This window comes from Falco punctatus (assembly GCF_963210335.1).
Source record: "Falco punctatus genome assembly, chromosome: 3".
Classification (NCBI taxonomy): Eukaryota; Metazoa; Chordata; class Aves; order Falconiformes; family Falconidae; genus Falco; species Falco punctatus.
The window spans coordinates 60,066,953-60,080,286 of record NC_137582.1 but is presented as its reverse complement, the minus strand read 5'-3'; the positions used below and the strand labels follow the sequence as shown (position 1 = coordinate 60,080,286).

The 13,334-nt window shown below is 42.9% G+C and overlaps 1 protein-coding gene across 1 annotated transcript; it reads right to left on the bottom strand.

Moving 5' to 3' along the window:
* Positions 1-1,051: 1,051 nt before the first annotated feature.
* Positions 1,052-5,842, bottom strand: LRRC30 (leucine rich repeat containing 30). The gene has a single exon (XM_080378992.1). The coding sequence runs from the start codon at positions 2,176-2,178 to the stop codon at positions 1,282-1,284; it is 897 nt and encodes a 298-aa protein (XP_080235118.1). The 5' UTR covers positions 2,179-5,842; the 3' UTR covers positions 1,052-1,281.
* Positions 5,843-13,334: the final 7,492 nt, after the last annotated feature.

Genomic DNA, 13,334 nt, shown 5'->3' with positions numbered 1-13,334 from the left:
AGTGTCTTTGAACACTCTTAATTAGCTAAAGAATTACAGGCTCATTCCTCTTTTACGCTGCCATTACAAGCATTTATCTCAACTGATTTCAACAGTCTTGCTTCTGTCTTACATGGTGTGAGGGAGCAAAAAAACCCCAGGTTGCATAAATTGTTAACGACTCTTTCATACTGCCTCTTTATTACCAGATAAAACTTTGATGAAGGACATTCACAGAAGATCAATGTGAGAAACCACATCAGACCTGACTTTTATGCTATTGGCTGATACTGGAAATCATGGAAGTATTTGTTTTTGGAGCTCTTACTTAAGCCAATGATTGGTTTGATGCTGTTTTTTGTGAAAAAAAAAAATATATTCACCTTTAGGAGATGTACTGCCTCCTAAGTAGTTACTCCAGCTCCAATTGTAGGGATGTGGGAAAGTGAGTGGAGTGCAGCTGTTCATCTAGTAACCAGCAACTTCACCTGACAGCCTTCATTTGAGGGAATAAGGACCCACATTCCTTTCTCTGCTTCATGTGGATGCTGCTCCTGGCTGATGTGACCACACCAGTGCCAGTATCATAGAGAGCTCCACGGAAAGGACTGTGTGACTCAGGAGGGGAACCAGGGGCTTTGGGGGAGTTTGGGGTCTTCTCCCAAAGAACTGAGAAATAATCTCATCAACAGCAGTCTTTACCTGTAATTTATAGAGGCCAGTGCACAGGTGTGGGGTAAACAACAAACGGTATTGAACTGGCAGTAATATACTGTCTGTGAGCTAATATAGCTCAGGATATATTTACTGCTGAAAGTAAATTAAACATTTTCCTTGTGATTCACTTAGATAGCAGTGTTTGTTTATGTAGTGGTTTATCTGTGTATGAAGAAGTGAGCAGGAGTTAAAATGCAACTGCGATCACATACAGTAAAACCAATTAATATTAATATTCCTCCAACCTAATAGCTGGCAAATACACATTTCTGGACTTCTAGCCTCTGTCTTAATTTATTTCTGTCAAACAAAGAGCAAACATTTTATCTCAAGTTTGTTGTGGGTTTTTTAGGAAAAAAAACCCCAAGCATACCAACACTGAAAGTTACAGAGGTGGCTATTTTTAGAAAGTTTACTCTTCACACACTTAATCAAGACCATCATACTTGCTTTCCTCCAGCTGTTACTAAAGCCATCCACAGTCTTCAAAACCCAGGCGTTACGCTGCGGAAATGCCTGTGCAGGAAAAGTGCTCCAATGTGACTGAGTCTTGATGACAGGCTTAATCCCAAGCCCAGCGGAAACTCAGTTGTGCTCCTTTTTCTCCCTGAGGTAGTTGAAAAGAACATCCAGCCCGCCTTCGATGACCTCGGGCAGCGGCCGGGACAGGGGGTTGTGGGCAATGTGTAGGCCTTTGTCCATCGGGTTCCATGCAATGCGCGGCAGCCGGCGCAGCAGGTAGAGGTCATCTGGGAGAGTCTGTATGGCGTTGTAATCAAGGTTGAGTAACTCCAGAGCAGTGATGAAGCAGAGGGACCGTGGCAGGGTGCGTATGTTGTTATTCTCTACTATAAAGATTTGAAGATTGACCAGATACTGAACAGTCTCTGCAATGCTTTCAAGCCTGTTCGACCCTAGGTGCAAGAAATCTAAGCTCCTCAGTGCGAAAATGCAAAGGGGAATTTGCACAAAGCGGTTGTTACTGAGGTTCAGTTTCCTCAAACTTGTCAGGTCGGTGAAGCTCAAAGGCAGTTGCGAGATGCAGTTGTGCGAGAGGCTCAAAACCTCCAGCTTCCTGCACAAGCTGAGCTCTGCTGGCACTTCTGTCAGGCAATTCATATTGACAAACAAGACCTTCAGGTTCCTCAGCAGCCCAATCTCTTTAGGCAGACATTTGAGGCAGTTGCCACCCAAATTCAGCACTACCAGCCTGTCCAGTTTCCCCAGTGAAGGAGGAATCACCACCAGCTGGTTGCGTGAAAGGTTCAGTTTCTGCACCTCAGGCAGTCCCCACAAGAAGTCAGGCGTGCTGGTCATCCCTTTCATTATGAGGCTCAAGCTGACATAACGCAATCCCCGTTTCAGAAGTGACTTGGGCTCTTTCCCTGAGAGAAGAGCATCTTCCCATGCAGGCAGCTTTGGACCTTTCCTCAGAAAAAGCATGCTCCTTTGCCCCTCGTTCTTTGAGTGCTCAGTTCCCATAACACCCTGGATCTCTCCTGAGAGATGAAGTGAGGTTTTCTTCCCTTCCAAGTGCTACTCCAACATGCAAATGCCAACAGAGGATGGCAGCTTGCAGGAGGTGGGAAAGTCAAAGCAAGGAGACAAGGAGGAGCCTGTGAAGTGCATCTCAGTCCACCAGGGCTGTTTCCATAGCCGCTGAGGGAAAGTTTCACTTTGGGGGGCTTATGTTCATCTTGGTGCACAGTCTGTAATGAAATACTTGCTCCCAACTTGTGAGCAAACCTGTTCAATTCAAACTGAATGCCACAAGGCAGCTGTCACTGTCATTTGGCCCGGGCTTTATTGGACAGATATGTATCTTCACTGCAAAAAGGTCACAAGGATGCTGTATATAACTTCACCATGTCAGCTTTCTTGGCTATCTGATACATACCGTGGCTGCAGGACAATTAATGAGAGACTTCAAAAAGAAACAAGCAAGCTATAGAAGAAAACAAGCAAACAAAGGAGCCATCATTTCAATTCAGATTTCAGGGACATTTTCACAATTGGTTTTACGTTGATGCTCCTGATTTCACTGAAGTAGTTACCAGTCCATCAGAAGAATGTGCATGCTGCAAAATGCTGGTAAAGACTTTTCATGTGAGTCCTTGTTTTCTGTTTAATTAAAAAAAAAAAAAAAAAAAGTTACTGCTCGTAGAAATTGTTAGCTTTTATATCCCCCTTTGTGGCAAGGATAGGCCTCTTTCTTTACAGAAAGAATACCACTTTTACTGCAGCCTTGACATTTTCCAGTGGCATCTGCACCCACTTGGATGATTGCTTGCTACCCACATCATCAAGTGTGAGCAGTCAAGTCATACTGCGTAGTTCTGCCCAAATTACTCTGTCCTAAATGTCCTGTGCTACTTCCACACCTATTAGCAAGATTTTGGGGGTCTGGTTCTTTTTTGCTGCAGAAAATGTAGCCACTTGATGTCCCTTTCCCCATGAACTTTCCTGTCTTTCTGGGCTATTCCGAGGTACAGGGGGACTAGCAGTCAAACAGCTCAAACTATAATTGACATTTAGCTCCGGGATAGAGAGACTGATGGGAAAGGAAGGAAGCAGTGAGGTATAATAATACCCGACAACAGCTGAAGCTAGCTCTGCTCATGAAAGGAAATGGTACTGCTACAGGAATACGCAGTGAGTTTAAACTCAAAGGGACCCTGCAAAGGATACGCAAAATCTTCAGGCACCTTTTAAACTAGGTGAAAATTGCAGCAAATAGGACAATAATTTCAGGGCTTTTTCTCTTCAGTGGATCTGTGGTGATGGAGATGTTTTGCTGCTGCCTGAGAGATTTGGTGATGGCTGTACCCTCCCCACCACCTCATATCAAGTGAGCCTCGCCTTAAAACCCCACATTAGCTCAGATGTTAAAGGACTATGCATGAAGCTGCAGCTGGGTGTTAGGGCATTCCAGCAACCTCTTTGGAGTCAATCCCCACAGTCCCTTCTTACTGCCAGGCACAACAGTCTCTTTTCAGTTTTGGGTCCCTCATAGAGCTGCACCTGTTTAGGAGGAGAGGGGAGAGAGGTGGCATCCCTCTGGCTGTGTTTGGCAAGAAGAGTCCACAACAGGAGAGCCAGGATCACAGTGAGAAACATGAAATGGTGGCAAGCTAAGTGAGCCATGCAATTAAAATGCATTGTGCAAACAGCCTCAACAGGGCTGCATGGCATAAAAAAACCTCATCCTGAGGCTGAAATATTGCATTCCCTGGAGTGCCTGAGTGAGTCTGAAAAGGACTGAGGCCAGTTGAAGCTGTTTGGTTAGAGTGGGTTGGCAGCTTGAGAGGGAGTCACAGATCCCTTCCTCACAAGCACTGTCCGCCAACATGTGTCAGTTTACAAACAAACATACCAAATCCCATTGCAGCCATAAGCTCTAACTCCGTGTTCTTGTTAACCGTCATCCAAACGCACCTCCCCCCGCGAGTGGCAGGGACAATCCTGCTGCTGCAGGCAGAGATACTGCTCAGTGGGGCAGAGGGAACCCAATGGCAGACCAAGCTCGGGCCAGATTTGGCCTTGCATGACACAGGGACCTAAGGCTAAAATGTGGCCCTTCAGCCCAAGCAGGTGGAGAAGCAAAACTGAGAGCCTCTCATGAATCCTGACTCTGAGTTGTCTTCCCAGCCGCTGTTAAAAATGCACCTATTATCAGGCAGCCTAAATGGATTTGAATGTGGCATTCCCTTCTGCAGTGGCAAACACGAAGGGAAGACAAAAGCCTTTTAGAGAGCATTAACAAAGTTGGGCATTTCCCATCTTTTAATCACACTGCTGGAACGAGGAACCTGTCACAGCTCTGCCCAGCAGCCAGCGCCATTCCCCATGGCCGGGCCCGTGCGCGCCCACGTCCCCGCGGTCGCTCCAGAGCTCTGTCTTCTGGAGGTCACTTTTAGTAATAAACGAAAACAAAACACAAAGGAAGCACAGTCTGCCTGCAGCCACAGTCTCCCCCCTGGCTGGCCAGATATTTTTGGATGAGAATGCCGTCCCCATCTCCAAAATGCGTTCGAGTTCACTGCCTGGGGACTTGCCAGGGCCGGGTCCGGCGTCTCACCGCAGAATTCCCCTTTTCCCAACAACGTGACTCAGCCAAAGCGCTCTGTACCCTTCCACGGTTTTGCATCACGCCTCTGACTTGAAACTAAGCCCAGTACAGTCTGGGTCGGGCTGCTGGAAAGCTTCACCCAGGGCTCTTTATCAAACAAAAATGCTTTCTCTGCTTCAGCCTCACAGCATCTCCTGCTATTGCACTGCTGTATCTGCACTGCCTGTCAGGCAGCAACAGCAGTGTTGAAGGGGATTTAAAAAAGAAATTCCACATCTGCAGCTTCCATTGTCCAGTTCCCTTCCTGCCTCTGCGAATACCGTTAACTGCTGCAGAAAATAAAAAATAACCATTTCCTTTTCTTTGTTCTCCCTCAGAAAAACAGGCTATTGAGCACGCTTGCAGTTGTGGAGATGGGAAACTCTGAGGTAACCAAATTACATTCCTTTCTTGAAATCGAGATAATAAAACCACAGTGGCCTCATCTGGACATCTCAGGAACTAAATTTCTGAACAAAAATAGTCCCTTATTTGGTGTGTCCTGGACTGGTTTTGTTCAAACACTTTTGGGTTCCCTTTTCTCCTAGGTGCCCACTGCCCTGCCCTGGCCCCGTGCTGTGCTGCCAGGACGGAGCGATTCCTTTGGGTCGCTCTCAGGTAGGTGGCACAGTGAAACACTGACCTGTACCAACACAGCCTGGCAGAAAGCAGGAATGAATTTCATGCATGCAAGTCTGGCAGTGGAAAAAAACCCCAAACAAATTGATGGGATTTACATGATCCAGTGTGGTTGGTAATTGCTTCGTGGATTAAACAAAAATGTTAATGCGTGGGGGAAAACAATGACCCAAAACTTGCTGAAGAATGTTGAAGTCTAACTAATATAATAAAAGAAACTGCACTATTAGCAATGATAAAAAACTGGTAAGCTGACAAAAATGACAAGCTGTATTTTCTGATATTCTTTGACAATGCAAATTATTAGACTTTTCTTTTTTTTTTTTTAAGGAAGCAGGACTGTCAGCCCTGAAAAAAAAACCTGTAAGATGAGTTCACAAAGACCTGGAATTTTAAAGTCTATTATCAGTGGGCCTTTTAATTTTTCTGCAGGTTTGGAGTCTCTAGAATACACTTGGGAAACATTTTCAAGTGTTTCTCTGCAGCCAGGCAGGGGGAGCTGGACAATTGCATTGTTTTTAAATAACAGTTGAGATCATCATATAATTACTTTTCCATAGGATCTGAGCTTTTAATGAAATATCCAATAGCATCAGGCTTTTAATGAAACTATAGCCATCTTGGCACACTGAGTTTAAATTTTGTTTTCCTGCAAAACCAAATTCTATTATTGTCTTTCAATTTTTGAATTGTTGAGTGTACAATAGATACCCATAGTTTCATCTGTATATACCTATAGGTTCATAATTGATTTTGAAGCAAATGTCGTATTCTCTGTGGAGTCAAAATCTGATATGATTCCTTTGGTTCAACTTTAATAAAAAATGTATTACTGTAACAAGAAACAGTTTAAATCTTTAAGCATAGCCTTATCTAAGTTGCTGGGATGTTCAACCCATACTCTGTTGGAAGAAATTTTCATTTTCTTTCATTATCTTGGTGTTACAATAAACGCCTGGATAATGAGGATGAAGAAACTACCTAACCCTTCCTGTGACAGGAAGGATGCTTTGTCTAAAAAAGGGTTAACTTGTTTCAAGTTCAGCAGAAAACAACAGTCATGCCAGAGAAATATTCACTAGAAATAGAACTGCAGCTAGTGAACCATCTTCTTTTGTGCTGTTCCTTTCCTCTGAAGTAAATAAAGGGGTTTAAAAGTGTCAGTGCCATGCACACTGTCAAAGATATCCTCTGGTCTTAGTGCTAAGGAAGCAAAGTTTCTGGATTTTTAACTACTTAGTTGTGGTTTGTTGATCTTGCAGCTATTCTGAAATACTAAGTCAAATTTCAAAGGTAATTTGAAATTTATAAGATGTGACATGGGAGAGGAACAGTTCTTAAGGCAATTTCAGATTTCCTGTTAATTTGTTTTTAATTATGGTGCTGTTAACAGCCTTTAATGACTGTGTGTCCCTGGAGCTTTCCTGGAATGTTTTATTAGGGTCCCACGTGGAGCTGCTGGATTGCCTGACCCATGAAGAATTGGACCTGGAGGTGAATGACTGCCTGTGCAGGGGCTCATTTTACAAGAGCTTTGACAAAGTTTTTCTGCAGACCTCTTGACAGCAGACGAGCTCAGACTACCCATGGTATGGTTTTGGGGGGGTGTGTGTAGACTGGAAACGACAGGCTCGATTCCTCCTGGTGGTCAGTGGCCAGCAGCGACTCATGTTACATGGAATTACAGGAAGTTTTATTTCTTTTCTGAAAATTTGCAGTAGTATTGTGAAACTCCAGAAGATGCATAAATGACTGCTTGGTCAGCTCCTACTTCTGTCACAATTACCCTGCGTATACAGAAATGAAATCGCTGGCCCATCTGGCTATATTAACCAGAGGCAACTCACCACCCTGCACTGTGGTATCACCTGTGTCCTCTGCTGCACCAGTTCATCCCACGCCCACAATAGTCCTCCTGGGCACCATCAAAACCTGCTTGCCTTGGGTGCCTGCCCACTCCTCTGCAGGGAAAGGAAAGTTTAGCACACAGGCATGCCCTAGGGCAGACCACCGTCCTGCAGTACACCCAGGACCCGGTCCTGCTTCATTTAGCCACCTGCACACAGCCTCTGTGTCTCAGCCTTCCCTTAGGGCCAGTGTGGTGACAGTTTTGACACTGTTTACAAACATGTTTGAAGTCATTATGTGGAGGATACCATTGCAGCAGAGAAAGCATTCGCTGTTCTATTATTCATCGCTACATTTATGAACAGTCACATCTACATTCATAAACACCCATCAAATAGTCTGTATCTGCCTGTTAGCGATATGGATGATTGTTAAATACTACTTGTGGTCTGTGGCTTTCCAAGTGAAATTGAAAAAAACTTGGAAGACATTCTGCAAACTGTATGAAGTAGCTTTTAGTATAACAGCTGCCACATCCTCTCTGCCATGGGTACTCCTTGTCACAGAGCTCTTGAAGATCATTTTGATACATTTAAATGCATCACAAGAAAGAAACCAGCAATTCTTGGAAAGTAGAAGAGAGAGCCTGAATTATCCATGCCTAAATTTAATCTGATCTAAATAGGTGTGTTTCTTAGCCTGCCTCACAGTAGGAGTTGGATCATCTAAATGTCCATCACATGCCTACTCAGCTGGCCTTCGTGCAGAATGCATCAATGCTTTATTTTCTTTCTGTCCTTCTTTTGGACTACAACTCCTCCCAGACTTATTTCAGTGCCCAGAGCAGATTCAGTTCAGCTGCCTGTGGTGTACAACCCCAGGTCTCTGAAGCATCCTGTGACCAGGGGCTATGTGTCACTCCAGGATGAGGGAATATCCTCACCTCTCCTAAAGCTGTTACTCAAATTAGCAAGGTTTTCTTAAACATCTGTGGGTGCAGAGTCCAAAAATAAGTATGACTTTATGGTCTGCTGGCAGAACTCCCAGACCCTCCTCCAAACACTGTTTAGGTATTTTATGTTTAATGGGTCACTGTAGTTGCCTACTTGGTACATTAGATAGTAGTACTACAAGTACCAGTACAAATTGTACCTACTTACCTACTACCTACATGGAATCTGCAAATCCATGCTCCATTCTGGAAACAAAAAATGGAGATGATCTTGAGGGTCCTGAGCAGTGAGAAACATTTCCAGGGGGTCCTAAGTGTAGTACCCATAGTTTAGGGACGGAGATGATTTAAGCTAGACCATTAATTCAGCATTATCTGGTAAGAGTCTTACAAGCTCTTCCTGCTCAATCTGCCAATATGCTGATTTTGATAGACTGAAATAAGTCATTCTCTCCAGGCATTGTTAATGTTAGTGTGTCTGTGTCCTATCTCCATGGGGTTCTGCATGTCACAGTAAAGATCAAGCGACTGAACGTTATGTATTGCAAAGTTCACTGCTGCTGTGCCAATATCTCTTTTTTTTTATTTTTTATTCCAATAGTTTTGTTTGAAAATGCTGTTGTATCGTAAAGTCTTAAGGAACAAAGCCAGAGAGAAGTTGGAAACTTATTTTAGAAATAAAATCAAAGACTAAATCATCCAGGTTTTTGTGCCTGATTTTGTGTTTAAAATAAATGCATACTTCTCCAATTGAAAGCACAAGCCTTCTTATCTTAGTCCTCATGAAATCTGGCAAATCAGTACTGCAAATCAATGTGACCTAGTGTGAGGGAGTTTAGGTATTTCCATCCAGAGTCCATTACAATAATGATTGCAAAAAAGAACTTAGGAAATAATTCAATTAAATCTGCTATGGAGCTTTAATCCCAGATCCAACCCTTACACAAATTTTACTGATATAAGAAGAAACTCTGCTTTTACCTTCATATGCCTGATAAATGATATAACAGAATCTAATTAAAATTCCCTAAAACACGTACCAGTGTCTCAGTTTGGGATTTATCAGAGATATTATCAAACGAAAGGGCAGACATCCCTCTAGACATTTGAAGACTCAGTGCCGACAATTAATAGCTTGACTTTTAAATTTCCAGACTCTGACTTAAGGAAACATATTGGATACTTAGCTTCAAAGGGCTGGAATGAACAAATAAAATTTCTCAAGCAATCAGTAAAGCAATGCCTCTAGGTATTATTAGTATAACAGTAATATTTGAAATCCAATGAAATAATATAGATCACTGTATGGTCAAAGACTGGTGAGATCTGACTCAGGCTGCAGTTAAGGGGAGCTAAGGGCATCACACAGAGCACAGCCTGGAGGCAGAAGATACAGCCCAGTAGGTGAAAAAAGCACATGAAAAGCAACTTGCATTAAAATATTACCTTAAATGTAATAAACCAGAGCAAATCAAAGGGAAAATAAGATCTTAAAGCTCAAGTACAAGCAAAAGAAAAAAGAAAGGAGAAGAAAAGTCCACCCATAATCATCATCTTTCTTATTTTACAACCTCTAATGAGCAACGTCCCAATAGAGAGAATCAAACATGAATCTGTTCTGTACCTGAACATCATAAGAGATTAATTGTGGTGTGCAACTGCAGGGTTTCAGCACTTATTGGACTGTGGGAAGACAGGATATTGTAGTTAATGATTCCACCTGAGGTGGAATGACAGTACATTCGGCAGCCGTGGAGGTAAGTGGCAGGTGAGCACTGATGCTCTGATGTGTGGCCAGGTCAGCTAACAACAAGGCAAGCTTTTTTGAAAAGGTGGAAAATGGTGTGTGGCTCAAAAGGAACACAAATGGCAATGCCAAAATTTAAGAATGAAATTGAAACATGAGGTTGGACTGGGGTGAGCAGGGCAAGGAGCTGGAGCATTTTATTTTTAATCTTACCTTTCTGGGCAGGGGAAGATGACAAGCAATATTTGCAGAGGATCTGAAACAACAGTGCCAGCCTGTGCATTTGTCATGAGAATTTACTACACACAGAGCTCAATAAACTGATGAAAGGCATTCTATGTTATGGTTGCATGTGAGATCTGAAGACTAGACCTGGTGACCCATATTGTCTCTTTCCATGGTGTGGTCTTAAATCTGACCTCCTGTCCTGCTGTCTTCAACTCCCCTACACGTGCAAAATTCAGGAGCCTCAGTTCACAGGTCACTGCATTCATGTTATCTTTGGTGCTCATCTACACATTTTCTGCCTCACTGCATTTCACTTTTAGTTTATTGGATTTGAACAAATGTAGGCAATCAGAGGAAAATGCAATTATAACAGAATTGCAGCCAGTTGTTTTCCAAGCAATAAGAAATCTTATCTGTAGCCAGAGCTGGGTGTGCAGACGTAACCTGGGCTGGTGGGCTCAGAGCACCGAGCTGGCAGATGCTAGCAGAAGGTTACAGTCTGTTTCCCTCCCTCCTCCATGGAAATGGATTCAAGTTTTCCAAGGCTAATGAACTTTGCTAAGCCACTTTGTGCGTCCAGGCTGAATGTAGGTTGCATTACAAATGTCTTAATTGAGTCACTTTGGCAATCTAAAAATGAATATAAACATGAATTCTTTGTGAGGTTTATTTAACTAGCAGCCTGGAAACCACCAGTGCTCTATGGGTTTAGAGAGGTAACATTTCAGGAACATAGGTTTTGGCAGCTTTTCTTTAAAAGCCACTGGTGGAATGGAGCAGCAAGAAAAATACTTCTTAGTATACTGTTTTTGCCTACCCCTCAAATGACGGTGTCACAATACTGGAGTAATATTGGGTAATATATGGTGAGAAAGGAACGGTGTTATTTGCCCACTGATAAGGCAGAACAAACATTTGTCTGCAGCCACCTGTTCTTGAACTTCTCTAACTGCACTTTTTCACTGTTTCACTCTGGAGCAAACTATGTGCAATACAAGTGGAAAAGAGCTAAGTGCTCTTCCTTAGGCGGAAAGCGGTATGGAAATACCCAACATTGTTTGCTACCTGACATAAATACTGATCTAAAAATATACCACCTTCCCCCCAAACCCTCACTTTACATCACAAATGAAGCATAAGCAGACCCTAGAAAGGTTGAAGCGGAGTGTCTACTGAATTTATGATTAATAAGCATGTCAAGTTTTATAACAGCATCCTCATGTGGACACAGCTAATGGCCTTAACATTGCTTCCAGAATCAAAATTGAATGGTTGAGCATACTTAGCCTCAGGAAGGCCCGCGGTGATAAGGGAACCATCAGAGAAAATAGGTGTACGCATTTTTCAACCTGTCAACTGAAAAAAATTACAGATGATGATAAGTCAAGGATATGCCCTCTCATATATGAGCTGTACGAATGTTTGTGCTGAACAAGGCTGTCTCCTAAACAAAAGGGAAAAGGTGATTGTAAACAACAGAAAGCCGCATGATTATCCTGTAAATTATACTCACCCAAGAGCAATAATTACTCTGAAACAGGATTTAAACAAGGAAGGCGTTGTTTTGTGCTGCTCAAAGAGGTTGTAAATTGCTAACCCTGTAAGAAGCACGGAAATAAAGAAGCATACAGGTAGCTGCAGCAAAAAGGGGTCCAGAAATTTGGATACAGCAACACACAGACTTAAGAATTATGTAGATTTCTGGGGGAGGATTTATCAAGGGCTCTAGGAAAAGTCTCAGGCTCCAGGGACTGAGCCAGGCTGTAGGTCCTTAGGATTAGGAAACTGTGAACTGGAGAACAGCCTAAGGACCTGTGAGTCTGATGAAAGTTTACCTTCCTTTGAGGCACCCGCTGTTATCTTGCTGCTGAAGATGGGACTGAAAGGACTGTGTACCAGCCAGGTCTCATACAGAAAGTCCCAGATGCCAAACGTAGTTTTTAATGTTTCTAATTAGCAAAAGAAGTGTACAAGTATGGACATGAGTAAAGTGGAAAATACTGGACATGGCATGTGTCTTTTAATATTGATAATCGCTGATGTTCTCCTGGATCAGTCTTCTGGGAAGTACAATAATTGACTAGTTAGAGATGTTATTTGTGTCAACCCACACTTGCCCCAGTAAATCTCATAAGCAAATCTTAGCTATTACTATAATGTTTACACGCTTCATTAAGTTTTCAAATAAATGCTTTGAATCAAAAAAATGCTGTAAAGGTAAAAGTCATAAATTAAGGGGAATTCTCCATTAGCAGCAGCATATAACCATACATGTCCTTGCAGAAGTGGTATCTGGATAACTTAATTGGACTATTCAGGCAGTCACTGAAATGCACTGGAAGGGGGCTGTCATCTCAGTTGTCTATGTGCAGCTTGTAGCATCTGCTGCAAAAATGATAACTAATTTTGTAAGAGATTTTGTTGCTATGTAATAAGCATAGCTCTGCACCACTGATTTGTGACAGTATCAGCTGTGACAGACTCACAGCCTGTCTCTCATTTCAGAGCCCGACAAACTTTTTCCTGACTTTGTTCTTATTAGGAAAGCCTTGCTGATTACCTCCATGTTTTTAACCACTGGACCAACCAGCAGCATCAGATAGTGCTACAGAAGCAGGTTTTTTCCTAACTAGCTTCTGAAGGGTGCTTGTGCTCTCTGATGCAAGCAGGTCTTATTTCTTCCACTACTTATACGTGCAGCTTGTAGGAAGTATTTTTACTATTACAGCTTTTAAAAAAGAAAAGAACAGAATCAGGCAAGGCACTGCAGCCATAAACCCCAGCCTCCTCCTGATACGCCCCCACAGTGAGTCCTTCTCAGGCCACTCATGACCATAATTTCCACCGCAGAGCTCAGCTGTAGCATGAGCTTTGGCAGCACCGCGTTTGTGATGGCAGCACTCTGGTCCCTGCTCTGTGCTAACTTGAAGGCAAGAGTGGCCCCTGATACAGACTTACTCCCTGAGGCGTTCGGGCAGCTGAGGAGCTTCTAATACAGGTGCTGACAGATAAGCTTTGTTTCAGGCATGAAGAATGTATGTGATGCAGTGATATAGTGAAAAAAAGTTGTGGGTGTTTTTTTGTTTGTTTGTTGTGTTTCGTTTTTTTTTTTAAAA

What these genes read in the sequence shown, in the direction of transcription:
- LRRC30 (XM_080378992.1), bottom strand. Translation starts at nt 2,178, where the DNA reads ATGGGAACTGAGCACTCAAAGAACGAGGGGCAAAGGAGCATGCTTTTT.